Source organism: Theropithecus gelada, chromosome 2 (genome assembly GCF_003255815.1).
Source record: "Theropithecus gelada isolate Dixy chromosome 2, Tgel_1.0, whole genome shotgun sequence".
Lineage (NCBI taxonomy): Eukaryota > Metazoa > Chordata > Mammalia > Primates > Cercopithecidae > Theropithecus > Theropithecus gelada.
The window spans coordinates 189,156,606-189,176,161 of record NC_037669.1 but is presented as its reverse complement, the minus strand read 5'-3'; the positions used below and the strand labels follow the sequence as shown (position 1 = coordinate 189,176,161).

Below are 19,556 nucleotides of genomic sequence, written 5' to 3'. Positions count from 1 at the left end.
ACTCATTTGATCCCTTAGTCCTTTCTTAAATTACAGTGATGGGTGTAGCTATACTAATCCGAACTTCTGGATGTATCGAACATTCCAGCTTTACACGATGGAAATACTTCTAAGACTTAATAACGTACTCATTATTTTTCAAAATAGCATGTTTTTAGGATATTACTGATTTGTGATTTGAAAACTAGATTGAGGAAATTAATATTTGAAATAACATTTACTTATTTAAATGAAGGCAAAAACAATAGAAGCAGGAGGTCATTGTGAATAAACCATGTGGAAGAAGCAGGAGGTCATTGTGAATAAGCCGTGTGGAAAATTGATTAATAGCTATTAAGCACTTGGCTATCGGCACTTAAAGACAAGTTATTTTTCAGGAAGGATGTGTGTGTATTTTACTGGCATAGGTAAGGAAAGAAGGGAATCTTCTCAGTAACCCAGGCAGTCTGGCTCTAACTGTCATAGATTCCTCCCAATAGAGCACGCTGTACAGTTTGAGCCCTTTCTCCCACCTTGCAACAGATTGACAACTTGATGGGGAAAAAAATGATCCTCTATCTTTCCTTCAACGTAATTGTGTGTGGCCAGATTAGTTTTAGTCTGGTTTAGGCCAAAGAACTAGGTGGATACTCTGTGTACTCATCTTGACTTGTTACTTAGGGCCAGGAGCCTCAGCCTCCACGTCCCTGCAGTGGGAATTCTGGAGCTCCTCTTCAAGTAATTATAGGGAGCAAATGGGAAATGATTGTGGCCATTCTCTGGAAACCGCAAAGCATCACACAGTATATGTATTGTTTATTTTGACTTGATTGAACACAGGTTAAAAATTTTTCTTTTTATTAATCATCTGAGCTCCTAAAGTCTTCAGTGTATGTATTCACTTGTAGTCAGAATGAAACAGTCTAGAAGGAAGAGTAGTGTCTTAACCTCATAACATCAAAGGCTGTTTCCCCTGACTTCTTTTTCTTTTATTCCTGGAACCTGAAGCTTTATTCATTAAATAAAAAAAAAATTAGCTGCAGTAAGTGCAAGCGGGCCACTCTGCCTTGCGAAGAGCTCCTGAATATGCGTTGGGAACCCATTCTCAGCCATGTTGCTTGCCAAGACAAAGCGTCTTTCAGTCTTGGCTCAACCTAGATGATCCCTTCAGCTCCTAAATTATCAGGAGGATTTTCTCAGGGGAACTAAACAGAAAAGTTGTAAGTCACTGGGTGGAACCTCAAAGTAAATAGGGCTGGGACTGATGCTTTTAATGTAGGCTTATCATATTTTAGCCCGTCGATGAGCTTGTTTTCCCGAAGATTTTATTCTAGGATTGTAAGACGTCGGAGCCCAGCTAGAAACTCTTAGTAAATGAGTAGAGTGTGGATGCCATCTCCTGGCAGTTTTGGGGAATGGCTTAGTAAGGAATCCATTGATTTATAGGTTCTCCACTTATACATCAAGGAAAAAAAACATGGTTTTAATCTTTTTAGAAATCAGGTATTAGACTTTGATCATAGATCACACTATAGTTATATAGTAACTTTTCTCCTGCTTCCCTGATGAGATTGTTGACTAAAAATTGGTGCTTTGGAGAATGTCCTAGAGCTAAATTATCCTCAAAGAACAAGAGGGGACGTGTCTGTGTAGTTACAGTACAGTTCATTAACAAGCCGCTAGCTTCTCCTTCATCTCTTCTGAGCATGTGATGTGATTCCCTTGCTTGCAGATAGAGAGGCTCTGGAGCCTTTCATCATGTCTGACAATGACAGTGTTGTCAGTCTAACTATAGCACCTGATGGTTTTATCCTCTATAAAGATAGACTTTATTGGCCAGGCACCGTGGCTCACACCTGTAATCCCAGCACTGTGGGAGGCCAAGGCAGCGGATCACGAGGTCAGGAGATCGAGACCATCCTGGCTAACACGGTGAAACCCCGTCTCTACTAAAAATACAAAAAACTAGCCGGGTGAGGCGGCGGGCTCCTGTAGTCCCAGCTACTCAGCAGGCCGAGGCAGGAGAATGGCATGAACCTGGGAGGCGGAGCTTGCAGTGAGCCGAGATCGTGCCACTGCACTCCAGCCTGGGTGACAGAGCGAGACTCCATCTCAAAAAAAAAGAAAAAAAGAGTTTATTTTAGCAAATTATGTAATTAGGCTACATCATCTGTTTATTGATTCAGCTTACTCTGCTGAACTTCTCTTGTGTTAGGGTGGGAGATACACAAGCCATCAGAGGGACACTGACAGGTAAACACATAATTGATAATTAGTGTAAGCACTACACTAAAAAAAAGTACAGCCGGGCATGGTGGCTCATGCCTGTAATCCCAGCAGCTTGGGAGGCCGAGGTGGGTGGATTATTTGAGGTCAGGAGTTTGAGACCAGCCTGACTAACTTGGTGAAACCCTGTCTCTACGAAAAATACAAAAATTAGCCGGGTGTGGTGGCGCACGTCTGTAATCCCAGCTACTTGGGAGACTGAGGCAGGAGAATTGCTTGAACCTGGGAATCAGAGGTTTCAGTGAGCCAAGATCGTGCCACTGCACTTCAGCCTGGGCAACAGAGTGAGACTCCATCTCCAAAATAATAATAATAATAATAATAATAATGCAAAAAACCCCCCAAAAAACCAAACACACACAAAAGAAAGTACGGACAAAAGGTGATTGAACAAAGAGACTAAACATATCATTTAGAATTATTTCTGTACAATTTAGAGGAATAGAGACGGAATAATCATCAACAGAGGCTGAAAGAGAAACGTCGTTTTGGTCTTTAAATTTGGCTTGAGGCTTTTACGTATGAGTAAGGTGAGTCTGTTTGAACAAAACTCCACTCTGAAGGTTGGTTCTTGGAGTGAGTTCTTTTTTTTAATTCACCTTCCCCAACCTTAATCCCCATTGTTCTCTTTGGAATTTAAGGGAAAAAATGCCTGTATCTGAAGAATATATGGATTTTCACCTCTCCAAAGCTTTCCAGAGGTCTTAAAAATGTCCCTTGGGAAGTGAGAATTGAGATAACAACAAAGCAAGAAATAATAGGGAAGATGCCAGCTGTAAATGCACAGAAAAGCAAGCTTGCTGCTCTGAGAAGGCTAATGAACTGTTTTTGAGAATTGTTCTCAGATCTAGTTTTATAAGACATGTAATGGATCTATAACTGGTTGTGGGAAGGAGCAAGTAATCCCTTATCATCAACTTAGGCTTCCAGGCTCATGGCCAGTTGTCCATATGAAATATAATTTCATTAAGAATTATTAACAGACATGAGCCTGTCTGTCCCTGATTTACACCCCCCAACCACTACAGTTCCAGAAACAACAATTACTTTGCTGTGGTGGTTCACTTGGGAGGTGACACAAAGAAAGAGGAGTGAGGGAACAGAGCCATTGAGACAGAAGGGAGAGAAGCCAATAAAGATTCTGTCTATTAATGAGCAATTGAACGGGTTAATCTGCGAGGTTGTGTAGAACCCAATATAGAATCGCCCACAGAGTCTGGGGAAGCCAGGGCATTTATCTACTGATTCTGCCCCACTGGTTGACAGTTGCCCCAATGGTGTCGGTTCTCTTGCATTAACTCCCCTGCACTTCCTGGCAGTGGCTGGAGAGAGGTTGCCTTTAGGCAAAGGGGCAGAGTCACTGGCACTTGAGGAGAGGGACTGGGAACATCTGGGGGACTGCCTGTCACAGCTGCAAGTGGACCCAGGGATGGGCAGGGGACACAGGGCAGGATATCAACAAAGCCACATACATGCATGTGTGTGTGCGCACACACACACGCGTACTCATATATTAGGAACAATGTAAATTCAAGTGAGGTCTGTAATAACAAGGAACTATTATTAATTTTGTTTATATATGAGAGTGGTGATTATACTTAAAAAGTCTTTAGACAAATGTCTTTGTCTAACTGAGAAAGTGTTGTTTATGGGTAAAATTATAGATTGTCTGGGATTTACCTTAACATATTAGGCAAAAAAAATAGGATAAATGAAATAAGAATGGCAAACATGATGGATATGTGGGAATTTATTATACTGTTATACCTACCAGTGTATATGTTTGAAAGTTTCTAAAGTAAACAGTAAAACAAGTTAGTAAACTTGTCTAAAGTAAGACAGGGTCTTCTTTGACTAGCCAATGATAGATTGTAAGTCCTTTGGAGGAGGCTTCTTTATATAAATTGGGATCATTTTTAAGCTAATTTAGCAAATTCGAATGTGTATTGTAGATCACCGATTCAGGGTCGCTTTTACATGGATAGTGACACATTTTTTTAGGGTGCTGGTCACAAGGAGCATAATCCCTTATCACAGTTCGATGGATACCAGTTTTTGTTTTTAGAGAAGACACAGAATTCTTTGTTTCTTTCTGCATATCTCAGTGTGCCTGATAAGAGTTTTGTACAGAGACATAATGTGACCGTGATAGATACTGCTGTGTCCGTAAAGGGAAAAGACTTTCTTGCCTCAGAGTTCAGTAAAAGCTCCTGGCCTTGTGGTTAGTATGTTTTTGGCAATCGTGTTCCTGGCTACCTCCACCAGCCTCCTCAATCTCGTAGTAGAAACTTAGGGGGTATGACCTTCAAATGAAGGCTCTGATGTTGGGTTAAAATAACATCTTAGACTACGCATCTGAATACGTGGGAATATTTTCAGAGTTTGTCCTGGGAGCCTGAAAGAATTTCAAGGATGCCGTTGTGATTAAAACACTGGTGGAATGTTCTTTGAAAGTTGTCCAAGAGCTAAGTATGCAACACACACACACGCACACGTGTGCACACACATAGCTGTGTCTCAGCACTAAGTATCTTTTCATAATGTCATTTATAATCATCTCTTTCCTGTGATCCTTGACCCATTTGCTCATATACTTTATTCCTCAGAGATGACTAAAGTCGTCTTTAATCTGCTCTAGAAATCTGTTTACTCCAAAATAGAATTTGTTCCATTTTTGGATGGAGAAATAAATTTCTATTTACTGTTTCCTATACTGTTTATGTGGCAGTTCTAAAGGCCCAAGGTATTACGTTGTTTATTCTCTCCTAGGAAAGCCCATTTAATACAGGAAAGCAGCATAGGATCAACTTGAATTTGGATCCCAGGTCAGCTATCATGGCCATAAACAATTTATTTGGCTGCTATTTTTCTTAATTTTCTTATCTGTAAAATGGGGACACTAGGCTGGGCATGGTGGCTCACACCTGTAATCCCAGCACTTTGGGAAGCCTAGGCAGGTGGATCACGAGGTCAAAAGATCCAGACCGTCCTAGCCAATGTGGTGAAACCCCGTCTCTACTAAAAATACAAAAATTAGCCAGACGTGGTGGTGCACACCTGTAGTCCCAGCTACTTGGGAGGATGAGACAGGAGAATCACTTGAACCCGGGAGATGGAGGTTGCAGTGAGCCGAGATTGCGCCACTGCACTTTAGCCTGGTGACAGAGCGAGACTCCATCTCATTAAAAAAAGGAGTAGGGGGGACACTATTGCCCACTTGAAAGGGCCAAGAAGATTGAACAAGATGACACAGGTAAAGCATTCAGCCTGTGCCTTAGTGCATGGTAGTGGCATGAATGTTTGTGCCCTTCTTAGAGAGTCCTTGTCATGAGATGCATGTACTTCAAACGTGTACTATAAATTCAGCTCTTCTTTTGCTGTTATGTGTGTCATTGCTAGTGCTAGTTATCTCTTTGTAAAGTTGGTGAAGTCGACTGGAGGATGTGACAGCAGCAGGGCTGCAGGTTACAAATGACATAGGGTAGGCCAGATGAGAAGGAAGGGCGGCATCCAGCCTTTGGGTGTAATGCTCAGAGTATGGTCTTCTTACAGCCACCGTGACTGGGCCCACCCTGGATGGTCATAGGTGGCTCTAGAAGTCTACGTTACAGTTGTCTGTCTTAAGTAGTAGGTTCTTGGGATGGGCAGCCACCTCGGAAGACATCTATACTGAGACTCCATCCCTGCTGAAGATTCTGATTGATCCTCTCTTGGGATAGGAAAGGTACTGCCTCCACAGGCAGCATTGCTAGAAAATTCTGCCGGATGAATGAGTACACAACATTACACTGAAAACGTTTCTCTGTATGTTCTACTCAGCGAAACCATATGGGTAAATTCCATTTCTCCTTTACTAGCACAACTTATCAGGTATTTGAAGATGGCTCTCATAGCCTTTTTGAATTTTCTGTTTTTCAGGCTAAACAATTTTCACTCCTCCTATTCCTGTTATGCGTTTTGGCTAGGACCTTATTCATTTCCTTCAGTGCTGTTATCTCAGTTTCTAATCATATGTTGATTCGTGTGTAATTATCTGATTAGTGTGGGAGCTGTTCATGCTGCATGTCGCAGATTCCCAGTTCTCCCAGCATGCGGTAGAAATTGTGCGTGCTTTCATGGGTGTGGATGGGACCATGTGACTGGTTTGACCAATGATTTGTGTATGAAAATGATGTACGTCATTTCCATGCCAGAGCATTTAACTGCCAAAAAGAGAACTTCTAGAACCTTCTTTTCCTCCAGTAGAGTGACTGTGAAGTTCTTTCTAGACATGGCTTGCTCTACCCATCTGGGTCCTCGATGAAGGAAAGAAAAGCACCCCCAATCCCTCCTGTCCCACTCACCCTTGAGGGTCATCTAGTGTGAGTGAAAAATAAAACTTGGTTGTTTCGGGTCATTGAGGTATTAGCTTTGTTACTCAGCGTAACTTCACCCATCCTGATTGATACAGTTAACACTTGGCTTTCTCACTAAATAATCAGCATTCTGCAGTGGGGGTGGTGTGTTTCTCTTCACCTTTGTCTCTTCAGTGTCTAGCACAATACTGGCTCATCGGAGACGGCTCATACTTACTGCGTGAATAAGTAAAATCTGAGGTTTGAATCCTATCTTGATCTTTGTTGCAATTTCTTGGACTTGGCCTACTTCATTATTTTTCTTCTAAAATGTAGACTTCCCCCTTCTCCTCCCCAATTAAACACAGCTTTCCAGTTTCGGAGTAATTAAGATGTTTATGTATACGGAGTAATTTGAGATGTTTACGTATACATCTCCAAGTGAGAAAGGAATGGAAACCAGACCCAGCTGGTCCCGGGCAAAGGGTCAGTGATGGGGTACAGTTGACTTCGTTCTGAACATCTCCATCACAAGCTTGTGGGTTCTTGTGAAGAGCAGGGGAGCATGAACGTGGTCATCCCTGATACATTTCTGTATCCTTACGTAGCTGTTTGACACCATATTGGCATTACTCTTGCTTTTCACTTTTTTTCTTTTTGGCCTTTCAAGAATGAGCCTTCTCAAGCGAACACCATTCCTATAAAATGTTAATCTGTAACTTTTGTACCCTATTGTGACTTTGGGAAGCTGCTAGGTAGGGCTAATACGACTCTCTTTTGAGTCTTGCCGGTAAGTTCTGAATGGCAAAAACCATGAGTTCTTAAACTATCCTAAGTACTAAAAAGAAAGAAAGGTCAGGACTTAGTTGATGGGAAAAAAAATATTGATAATATATTGGTATGTGTATGCATGTGCCAGCAACCCCTGTTTACTGATTACCAACTAAGCACAAAACCACACACTAAGTAATTTGTTGTGCATTTTCTCATTTTATTCCCATGACCACCCAACAAACTTGTACCAGTTGTTATTCTACAATTTTGTTTAAGGAAACCAAGGTCCACAGTGGTTGATGTTGGCATGAATGAATTGGACTTGAATCCAGGTCTAACTCATGTTCATTCTGTTTAAAATAGCTTGTAAGACTTTGACAAAGCCCACCCATTTTTAAGACCTTCAGTTTTAATTTTTAAGAAGGAAAATAATGGAAGATTAGAGAGGCATTTTTTTCTTCCCGTCTTTTAGATTATTAGTAAACACTTTTATACACATATGCTGACAGGATTTCATATTCTATTGTGCAGCAAATTCCATAATCCTAGGTTATGGTTAATGAGATATTCAAGTTGATTGAAAGAAATGGTACACACAAAAAACAGGTGCCTTCTAATCTAAAGTCTACACTAGCAATGCAGCAAAAAAATCTTGACCACAAGGAGGTTATAGATGTCGCCTAAGATAGGATCTTTCATTTGCCATGCCTTTTTGTGAGTTACTGTGCCAGATGCTTCACAGTTGACCCTTGAACAACACAGGTTTGAGCTGCACAGGTCCACTTATAGGTGGCTATTTTTCAATCAAATGCGGATTGAAAATATACTATTTGAAAAGGATATGAAACCTACTTAGAGGACCAACTTGTTGTGTAAGCGGATTCCACAAGGTCAGCCATGGGACTTGAGTATGCACACGTTTCGGCATATGTAGGCATTCCTGGGACCAAGGGATGATTGTGTATTGTTATCTTGTTTAGGAGGAAAGATATACCACAAACACAGCTCACAATGACAGTAGGTGTCGAAAGTGCTAACTTACGAGTTCAGGTCAAGACCCTCCACTAGGATGTACAGGGTGTTCATTCCGTGGGATACCTGGGTGAGAGGACAAGAAAGAGCTAGAATGCAGCCTGCCCTCTGCCTGCCACCCTGTGTGTCGTGCCACACGATGGCATCCACTCAGAGAAAGCAGCCTTGGCTAGCATCAGTCTTGGTAAAGCCGGGGGAGAGAAAATACTTCATTCATTTCCCTTCTTCTGACATGTTTTGTGTGCCTTGCATGTGCTAGAGGCTTTAAATAGATTATCTTGTTTAATTAAACCTTTGAAATAACTCTGTGGAATCTGCGTTATTTGCTCTTCCAGTTTTATGTGTGGTAGGAAAAGGGAAGAACATATGGGGAAAATGAGCTAAATATCGACGATGTGCTTAGACATTTCATCGCAATCCTGTAAGGGTGGGTTTTTATATGCATTTACTTACTTTTCATCAATTTGTTTGTTTTTTAATAGATAAAGAATTGCTTAGAGAGGTTAATTTGTCAGCCTCACTTAAATAGTAAATGACAAGCCCAGGATCCAAGCCCAAGCCTGTCTTGAGTCCAATGTTCTTGCATACATATCAGTATCAAAATGGGGAAATACAAAGAAAGACTCCTTTGAGAGACATCTTTTGAATCAGCCCTCTTACTATGTGTATATATATAGAGAGAGAGTTTGGTCAGTAGGGCATTGCCATTACCATATGTGAATTAATCAGTTTTCTAAAAAGTAAGATTATATGCAGTTGTCTCAAATTATGCAAAATAAAACAGACTCTTTGACATATAAAACATACTATAATTGTGAGTACTAATAACTCAGAATATTACTGAAAAACTGGAAAGCTCCATTTTTGTCTTCTGTATTTCCAGGGTCTCACAGTCTATTTGGGAATACTAATGGCTCTCTCAAGGCAAGCCAGGCCCCTTCTTCCTTATGATAAGTGTGGATGGTCAGACATGTTCTGCCATTTGTCCCAGGTCCCGCTAAAGATTTGACCAATAAAAATGCAAAGCCGGCACGTTGCCCTGAGACGTCTGCTGCTTCCCCCTGAAGCCACTGTGCATTGTCGTGGGGAGATCAGTACGTATGTGCCATTCTGATCTTCGCACAAATGTTGGAATGCAACAATGCTGGTAGTCTGTCACTAAGGCCGTATGACCCCGAATGAGTGATTTCTCTTCTTGGAACCAGTTTTTTCTTCAGAGAGATGATTTCTGGGCATGAACGAGGAAAGGCCTAAAACCTTTTCCAACTGGGGTCATTAAGTATTTCATAGATGAGTGACTTTCTTAGAAAAAGGTGGCCATGCCCACTTCTCAGATGTTTCTCAGAATGTCAAGTAAGTTTGACGAAAATACTTCCGCCCTGGAAACATAAACCATAATATTTTTATAGGAAGATTTTATATTGTTTATTGTCAACCAAGGAGACTTATCCTAGGGGATGCATCAGAATCAAAGAAGGACTTTGTCAACATCATCCCACCCTATACCTTTCCTCCCATTAAAACCCATTGCCGGAATAAGACACTGTTTGTTACTGGTGTGTGCTACATGAGTTGGAGCCAAAAAAGGAAGCTCTTTTATATGAAACAATGAATATTACTGAGATATTCAGGCATATATATATATATATTTTCAAAAGTATATAAAAATAAAATTTATCTAATTTTGTAACTTTAATTATAAGACATAAAAATTTTACTTTTTATAAATCTCCCTTCAAATGTGTGTGTGTGTGTGTGTTTTAAAGAAATCTATACAAGTACTATTTTGACTTATCTACTTAGTATTTCTTGAACTCTCTATTTGAGCTTTCACAGACTTACTGGAGTGGGGTTGTAAAGACAACAAGAAATGATACTTAGTCTTTGTGCTCTAGTATTAGCAATCTGGCATTATATGTTTGCATGATGAAGGTTTGCAATTTCAGTTTAGTGGAATATGATATAGTTTTATTCACTAGAACATAAAGAAGTCAGGGACAGAGTTCCATTTTTCACTTGATATTCTAAAGATAATCAGCAGATAACTGAAAGCATGACATGAAACACATTCCTTAAATTTGGGACCTGAGTATCTATATAAAAGGGTACTATTAAGATATTCTTAAGTAAAAACTCTGAAATATATCAAAACCAAGAAATGGAGAATCACAGGAAAGGAGGTTGAGTGGCAGTTTTACTTAAGAGCAGGCATGTGCCAGTGCCTCCATGAAAAGAAGAGGCCCACCCAAGGGACTAGCTATCCTCTATCCTTCTTTTTTTGTTTTGCTGCTAACAAGCTCAGTGGTGTATGTGCATCTTCCTTTTGTTCCCACGCCTGCCTTTGGATAATCTCACAGCTAAACAGCCAGGGTCACTCGATCTTATCCTCCCATAATTACACAAAAAACCTTGGATCATTGCAGAGATGGCACTTGTTGGAACTGATCCGTACAGCCAAAGCGTACAGTTGAAATGCTTCCCTCCTCTGTCTTTTTCCCTTCCAGCCCTGTGTTTTGGTTGCATGGCAACCCATCTGCCATGATAGCTGATGTCAGCTCATTTTCACTTAAACTTAGCCCAGGAAAGTTTTCAAGGAAGACATTTGGGCTTGTATAACGCTGGGGAAGGCTCCAGTTGTGTTACCGTATCGTTTGTAAAATTGCAGACTAATGCGCTCAGGGAGGCTACATGGAAATGTGGATGTAAGAAGGGATTAGCTTCTGGAACAGTGTGGCCTTAGGGACTTTGTTTCTAACTTCTAGGGGCTTAGTAAATGTGTGTCTGCAGTATTCTTTCTGCTGCTAAAGGGCTTTCTTCACTTTAAAAGGAATAAGAAGTGTTCAAAATTACCCTACCTCCTGAAAATTAGAATTTAGCCAAATACTTGATGTTGACTCCTTTGAATAAAGGATCAACATTTTAACGAGATGCATAAGCATCAGTTGGGAGGAAAGAGAATATTTTATCATTGTCAGGAATTTTCTAGTGTATATATTGACAAGTGAAAACACATTAAAACTTCTTATATCCAGCAGAGGGCAGAAGGGAGTTTTAGCTATGGCTTACCCAAGACTCTCCAAACAGAATTGTGACAATCCAAGGCAAAATTCAGTGGCACTTTTGTAGACAGATTATCTCTAGGTTGTTAATGCACAAGTTACCCTGATTAGATAGACAAGTCTTAGCTGGTGGGCTCAAAACCAGTTTTCTTCTGTCCAGGACAAAAGGATACACAGGATTTTGAGTTAGTTGTGCCTAAGAGGAGGCAACAGTGTGGTACTCAAATAACAATATAGCTTTAATAGATTCAGATCTTATTTACTAACCACAACACAGCATTTCACAGTGTTTCTCATGTATATTTATGGTATTCTAAATGCTAGAATGAAAGAATGTTTGAAATAATGAAGAGTACACTGTTTCATTATCAAATATATCTCACTGAAACTGACTGTTCTGACATGTGAGTTCATAAAATAATGAAAATGATTTTCACAACCTGACCTGAATCTGAGAAATCAATTTTATCCTTTAAAGCAATAACCAAAACGTAGGGTGGTAGTATTTCCTTACCTGGCAAAGATGAGGTTAATATTAAAAGATAATGACATTTGAGAAACGGATCTTTGTCTTGGCATTTATAAGAACTCTCAATCCAGATTAATTTTGGCTTAAAAAGAAAACATATTTTCCATGCTGAAGACAGTTTTTGCTTGGGTAGTAGGTAGTATCTTCTGTTTTGCTTAGATAGTATTTAGTATGCTGGGTTTCTCAGGAAGCAGCCTCCGAAATGGAGTTAGGACGTTTATGAGGCAGCACCCTTGGGATCTACACCTGTCGAAGTGGCGAAGAAAGCAGGTTCAAGTAGGAGAAGCTGAGCTTCCCTGCAGGCGCATCATTCGCCACAGCCAACCCCACTGGGAACTCAGTTTGAATGGCCCTTCAGAGTATCCTGAGCTGGGACACTCTCACACCAATCATTTACTGGATGTGCACGTGCAACCCCCATCCCAGCCACAGGACCTGACCTGGTGAAGACGGCCTTCTGCAGCTGAGACAATCCTTAAGGGATAGCATTTAAGCAGCTGGGATAAGTCCTTTATTGAAGAGGGACCTGGATGCCGTATCACAGTGCAGATAGTGTGAGAAACAGCCAAGAAGTCAGGTTTGCTGGATGTTCTTTCTGGTGAATTGTTGACACTATAATGTTGGCTAACTTACGGTTTTAAAAAGAAAATGATAACGTGCCATATTTCTGTGTGTAAGGAAATGGTACTAAATAAAAGACTTTTTCATGGTTCATGTGGTTTGGAAAATAGGATTTTAAAGAGTGAAAAAGAGCACAATTTAATAAATGAGCGTTAAATTTTAAAGTATAATTGTCTTAGTTCATTCAGGCTGTTATATCAAAGGACCTAGACTGAGTAGCTTATAAACAACAGGGATTTCTTTCTCGCCATTCTGGAGGTCAAGAAAGCCAAGATCAAGGTGCCTGCAGATTCATTGTCCGGTGAGGGACGGCTTCCTGGTTCATAGAGGGCTGTCTTCTCGCTGTGTCCTCACATGGCAGAAGGGGTGAGGAAGCGCTCTGAGGTTTCTTTTATAAGGCTACCAATCCCACTCATGAGGGCTCCACTCTCACGCCTAATCACCTACCACCTATTAGAGGCCCCAGCTCCTAATACTATCACATTGAAAGTTGGGATTTCAACATGTGAGTAGGGGGCACAAACATTCAGAGTATAACGATAATAGTAACAAAACACGTGCATATGGTTTATTTGATTTGGGATTGTCCTATGAAGAGCAAACTATGAATTACAATGAATAATGAAATGTTATAATCATTTGTGGTAGGTCTTTATGATCTTTGGGGAAACGCTGTTAAATAAATCACGGGATGATGCTGGTAGTTTGTCAGATAATCAAGCATAAGCACATATATAATGAAGGAGGGAAAACGTATATGTTGTTTATGGAACAGTCATTTAAGTCTAGCCTTTAAGTATTTATGTTAATTCTATCTATTAATGCTATCCACCTATTAATTTCATGCATTCGTTCCCTTATCATTTAGTCATAGCTTCAATTATGTTCCTACTGCATGCGCGGAGTCTTCTATGCCTGCTTAATACATGAGACATGGTTCTCAAAAGGACTCACAATCTCATCAGAAATCACATTCGTTAATATCACCACCAGTTTAATCAGAAACGTATACAATTCGGGAAGATGTCACGCTCATGGTGCGGAATTTTCTAAATTTAATTTTCTCTTAGAAGTTTCAGTTTTATCATTGGCAATAAATATTGTCAGTAGTTTCCTTGAAGCCAGGCTCATTTTGTTCATTTTTGAAGCAAATGTCTGCCAAATACCCAAATCTAAATAGCCCATAGTTTTCCATTGTTCTTTAAAGTAAAAGTGGTGTTCCATGAACAAAGAAGCTAGTTCAGCTCACAACTCAGTTACGTGAGTGCTTTTCCTGAAAACAGATTTCCCATTTCAGTATAAGGAAGAGAGGTCTTATGGTTACTTTCATTTCCTCACACAGACTATTAGGAAAATAATCTTTCTAATGGCTCAAAGGTTGAGATTCAATAAAATAACTTATTTTTCTTCATCAAGGATTTTCTTAAGTAAAACTGGGTTTTTAAAACAATTGCTAATGCATGTCAGTGGTAAAGACTCTACTGACTGCTAGTACAGTTTGGCATCAGTGTCTTGGCTGCTGCTAAAGCACTGGGAGTTTTATCCTCCGTTGTTTTTGTGCCATTAGTACAATGGCAACACAGTAAAAAAGTCAAACAAGACTGGGCATGGTGGCTCATGCCTGTAATCCCAGCACTTGGGGAAGACGAGGTAGGAGAATTGCTTGAGACTAGGAATTTGAGACCAGCCTGGGCAACATAGCAAGACCCTGTCTCTTAAAAAAAAAGTCAAACAATGTGTTAGTATTATTATAAAGAGAGTTATGAACTCATTACCCCTGAAAATGTCTCCAGCCCACACTGAGAACTGCTGGTACAACGAAAAGTGAAGTGCGAAGAGCCTGGGGAAGGAAAACTGCTTTGGCAAGAGATAAAAAAGGCCGAACCTCCTATGATGGCAGGAGAGATGGAGAACAGGGAAGGAGGTGAGAACCCTGGCAGAGGTTTCATGGAAAAGATTTGGCAGTAGAAGGGCAGCAAAGAGTTGAAATGTACTGAGGTTTTCAGTCTGCACGACTGAGTGGATGGCAATTCCGTTAACTGAGATGATGACTGGGGGAAGAAGGGCCCTGGTTTATTATTGAAAATGATACTGCTTTTCACTAAGAGAGAAAAATCTATCATAATTCTTCCATTTGGAAAAGGGTGGATTCTAGCACTAGTGTAAAAGTACTGTTGACCAGATCTGTGCAGCAGCCTGAGATCTGATTTTGTACTGATAATGAATTTTGGTTCTTGGAACCTCAAAACATTCTGTATTCATGCATAAGACTCTTTATGTCTGTGCTTCCTATAATAATGTTGTTTTTTTTCCCCTTTTTTATTTCTAGGAATGGTGCAAAAGCTGGACCAAAAGCTTCCAGTGGCTAATGAGTACCTGTTGCTCTCTGGAGGTGTCCGGGAAGGCGTGGTGGACCTGGACTTAGACGAGCTTAATGTCTATGCCCGGGGGACTGACTATGATATGGACTTTACCCTCTTGGTGCCAGCCCTCAAGCTGCATGACCGTAATCAGCCTGTGACACTCGACATGCGCCACTCAGCCTTGTGCCACTCTTGGCTGAGCCTTCGGCTCTTTGATGAGGGGACAATCAGTAAATGGAAAGACTGCTGCACCATTGTAGATCACATCAATGGTGCCACCAACTACTTCTTCTCACCTACCAAAGTGGCTGACTGGTTCTATGATTCTATCAGCATTGTCCTATCAGAAATACAGAAGAAACCCCAGCGAGGGATGCCAAAGGTGGAGAAGGTAGAAAAAAATGGGACCATCATCTCCATCATTCTGGGTGTAGGGAGTAGCCGCATGTTGTACGATATTGTCCCTGTGGTATCTTTCAAAGGTTGGCCTGCGGTGGCCCAGAGCTGGCTCATGGAGAACCACTTTTGGGATGGGAAGATTACTGAGGAAGAGGTCATCAGTGGGTTTTACTTGGTGCCTGCTTGCTCCTACAAGGGTAAGAAGGACAATGAATGGCGGCTGTCCTTTGCCAGGAGCGAGGTGCAGTTGAAGAAGTGCATCTCCAGCAGCCTCATGCAGGCCTATCAGGCCTGCAAAGCCATCATCATTAAACTGCTGTCCCGGCCCAAGGCTATTAGCCCCTATCACCTGCGGAGCATGATGCTCTGGGCCTGCGACAGACTTCCTGCCAACTACTTGGCGCAAGAAGACTATGCAGCCCACTTTTTGCTGGGCCTCATCGATGACCTGCAACACTGTCTGGTCAACAAGATGTGCCCCAATTATTTCATCCCTCAGTGCAACATGCTGGAACACCTGTCTGAGGAGACAGTCATGCTTCACGCCCGGAAGCTGTCCTCTGTGCGCTCAGACCCGGCAGAGCACTTGCGCACTGCCATTGAGCATGTCAAGGCAGCCAACCGGCTGACACTGGAGCTCCAGAGGCGAGGTAGCACCACCAGCATCCCCTCCCCACAGTCCGACGGAGGGGACCCCAACCAGCCTGATGACCGTTTGGCAAAAAAACTGCAGCAGCTAGTGACTGAGAACCCGGGAAAGTCCATCTCTGTCTTTATCAATCCTGACGATGTCACAAGGCCCCATTTCAGAATTGATGACAAATTTTTCTGAGTGTTAGCTGACTTTTTTTTTTTTTTTCCTGGTTCTTAAACTCTGATAATGTGTCGTGTTGGTTTATGATGCTATCTTTCTGTTTTTTACATATCCAGCCTAGATTGGATTTGTTAAGAACAAATTTTAAGTTTCCTGGTTCTGCAGGATGGTGCAGGCTCTGAAACAGTGTATTACTATTTCATATTCTGCTTCTGATTTCATTGTTTACTTTTTGTAGTTATTGTCATGCTCTTTAGTTTGTTGGAGTTTTTTTTCTTTTTAAGGAGATCTTGAGCCATAGATGAAAATGCCCATGAGTCCTCTTGCTGTTTTCTGTTTCATGCTTGGTGCAGATTTGTTCATGGGTATGAGGAAACAAATCTCTGATGCTTAATGATTCTATTGTATTATTTTTATTATTTTGCTTTTGTCTTTTGCGAGCTTTCACCACTACTGATATTTGAGAATCATATGAACCTGGGAACTACCTGGCGTGTTAGCTGGATTTATTTATTTTGACCAGTGACCAGAGTAGCTTCCCCCTTTTCCACCAAACAATGTAAACTTTGAAAGTGATAATACTACAAATTGTGTTTTGGAGCAACTTCATTGAATGTAATTGTCCTCAAATCAGAGAACACTGGGTGGTTGGAAGGGTGTGTTTGAGTTTTCCAAACAGAATTACGGTTTCCAAATGTTAGTTTTAGCATATGTAATTATTTGAAGCCTTATTTAAATCCTGTTAAAGAACATACCATTATAATTATTATTTGCACTAATCTTTGCCATCGTCAGAACTGCAAAGTGTGTTTCAGTATAAATTAACAACCACTCTTGAAATTCTATCATTTTTTCATTTTGCCCATTTCTCTCGATCAGTGGAATGCTTCTTTGCATTTGCCTCGTTCTCCTTCAATAGTGGGGTCCTGTTTTACCCTCTTTGATATTCCTGATTCCTGTCTTACTGAGAGAAGTTTTTAAAGCTGTATACATGTTGACTCCATCTAACGCTGGGGAAGATACATACTGGATAAAGTAGGTGCCTTTGTATTTATTCCTTTTGGGGTCGTCGAGGTAAGCTTTTTTGGTAAAGTCTCTAACTCTTCCTGAGAGTTTTGAGGAAAACTGGCGGGAAGAACTTATAATCCCCAAATAGAAGGTACCACGTTTGTTCAAAAGCAGGTGTCGCTATAGAGCAGGAACCAGGAAATATCTGTGGGTGCAATCCTTGGTCTAGAGGTGTCCTGTCTTCATGAATGAAGTTACTTGCCTGATTTCGGTGCTGTAAGGCATTGGCTCCCTGTTTTCGTATGGACTCATGGCAAACTGGTGTTTAAGAGGTCAGGAGGCCTGCTGATCTTTCAAAGGACACCCATGATGTCTACTCATGGAAAGGTCAAGCAGCGTGTTCATTTTGGTCTTGAATGTCCAAACTCATGGGTTGGATTTCGGCCAATTGAAATCAGACATATGCGATCTTGGGTTTTTGCATGGAAATTAATGTAATGCTTATAAATGAAAATGAAAACATTCAACCATCTAAGTCAAACACAAAAATAATAATAAAAAAGGAAACATACTGGCCTTGAAATTTTGTTGTTGTTGTTCGTTTGTAATCTGGGAATTATTTTCTTATTAGTATTATATTAGTATATTTATATATTAGTATATTTTCTCATTAGTATTATACTAACAGCAGTTTTCAATAAATACAGCCATGGGCTTGCTAGTGCCTTTCAGACCAGTTGTCCATCTAGTGAAATCCAACATTCAGTCTTCCTCGTTCTCCAGTTTGACTACTAGTGTCAATCCTCCACATGATCCTTGTCCTTCTCAGGAAATGATTTCATCCCCAGCACTGGAAACGCATCATAATTGGAAAAGCCGATCTGCACAAAGCATCTCCCTGGCCACAACATGAGCAAGGGACACAGGATGTAAGCCGCTCCAGTCAGGGCCATGCTCAGCGTTCCAAGTTGGAATGCCGGGACAGAAACATACACTCTCCCCGATACCGAAAGCATTTGGATTCTTTTGCTACTGACAACGATCATGCAATCTTTATTTATTTATGTATTTATTTATTTTTCATATACTTTAAGTTCTGGGTTACATGCGCAGAACGTGCAGTTTTGTTACATAGGTACACACACGTCCTGGGTGGTTTGCTGCACCCATCAACCCGTCACTAACGTTATCCCTCCCCCAGCCCCCTACCCCCCGCCAGGCCCAGGTGTGTGATGTTCCCCTCCCTGTGTCCATGTGTTCTCATTGTTCAACTTCCACTGAAGAGTGAGAACGTGCGGCGTTTGGTTTTCTGATCTTGTATCAGGCAATCCTGACTAGAGCTAGCTTTAGGATGATGCTGACATTGGATGGCGTTATGGGAGCTGGGAATTAAAACATGACCCACCATACCCTCCAAGTCTTAGATCTCTCCTCCTCTAGACTTCCTAGTGAAATGAGTCAACACCTAAATTACTTTAGCCAGTTTGAAGTTGGCTCATCAAAATATTTAAACTGGTATACCGAACTACTTCAGTATGTTTAAACTATTGCACTTGTCGTGTGCCTCTTTTCCTTCTTGGGATAGGTATCAGGGTTACCATGTATTTTATCTAGGAGCTAGTTTATGCTATCCGATTTGGTTAATTAAAAAAGCCTCTATAATAACTATGCTTCTGCTAACGCCTGTTAAAAATGTATCATGCTTTGACCATTACATTACACTTTGTAGATTAAAATAGTTATAAACCATCAAAGTAGCAAGCATATTACAGCAACTGTTCCTTTAAACTATAAACTACCATAACTATTCTCTGAACTGGTGTCTCACATACACTTAGCAATATTTGCAATATTTTAAGTGCCGTGTTTTCAGACAAAATTCCATTACAGGCCAAAAAAACACAAAGCTGGTTTCAAAGATCCTCTTGACCCTGGTTTTGTTTTGTTTTGTTTTTTGTTTTGTTTTTGCCACTTCTAGTCCTAGTGAAGATCACTGTACAAATTCTTGGTTAAACTTACCAAAAAAGGTCCAAAGACCTCTGGGAAATCCTTTAAACAATTCCTGGAATTTCCTATTGGTACCATAACGTAGGACTTTTGGCTCAGATGTTGAGAGGGGTAGAAATGGGATGTAGTCCAATACCTTTTCTTATCTGAAATTTAAGCAAACCATTGAGTTACTAACCAGTCTGTCCTTCTGAAGTTCAGAAGATTGGTTAAAATCACTTCTGTTTCAAGCACAGAATACAGTGCCTTAAGGCTGGAGTCATAATTTTAACATTATACATGGCTGACTTTTTGATCAGGGGGGATTTAGAAGCTATTACTCAACAGGCCTTCAATTCTCCAATGAGGCCT

General features: G+C 40.8%; 1 protein-coding gene across 1 annotated transcript in view; it reads left to right on the top strand.

Annotated features, from left to right (window-relative positions):
- The window catches only part of MB21D2 (Mab-21 domain containing 2), a 119,391-nt gene extending 101,610 nt beyond the window's left edge, over positions 1-17,781 (top strand). Inside the window, exon 2 of the mRNA XM_025377840.1 lies at positions 14,944-17,781. Coding sequence (XP_025233625.1) covers positions 14,944-16,208 — 1,265 coding nt within the window. The 3' untranslated portion in view covers positions 16,209-17,781. The remainder of the gene's footprint in view (positions 1-14,943) is intronic.
- The last annotated feature ends 1,775 nt before the right edge of the window (positions 17,782-19,556 follow it).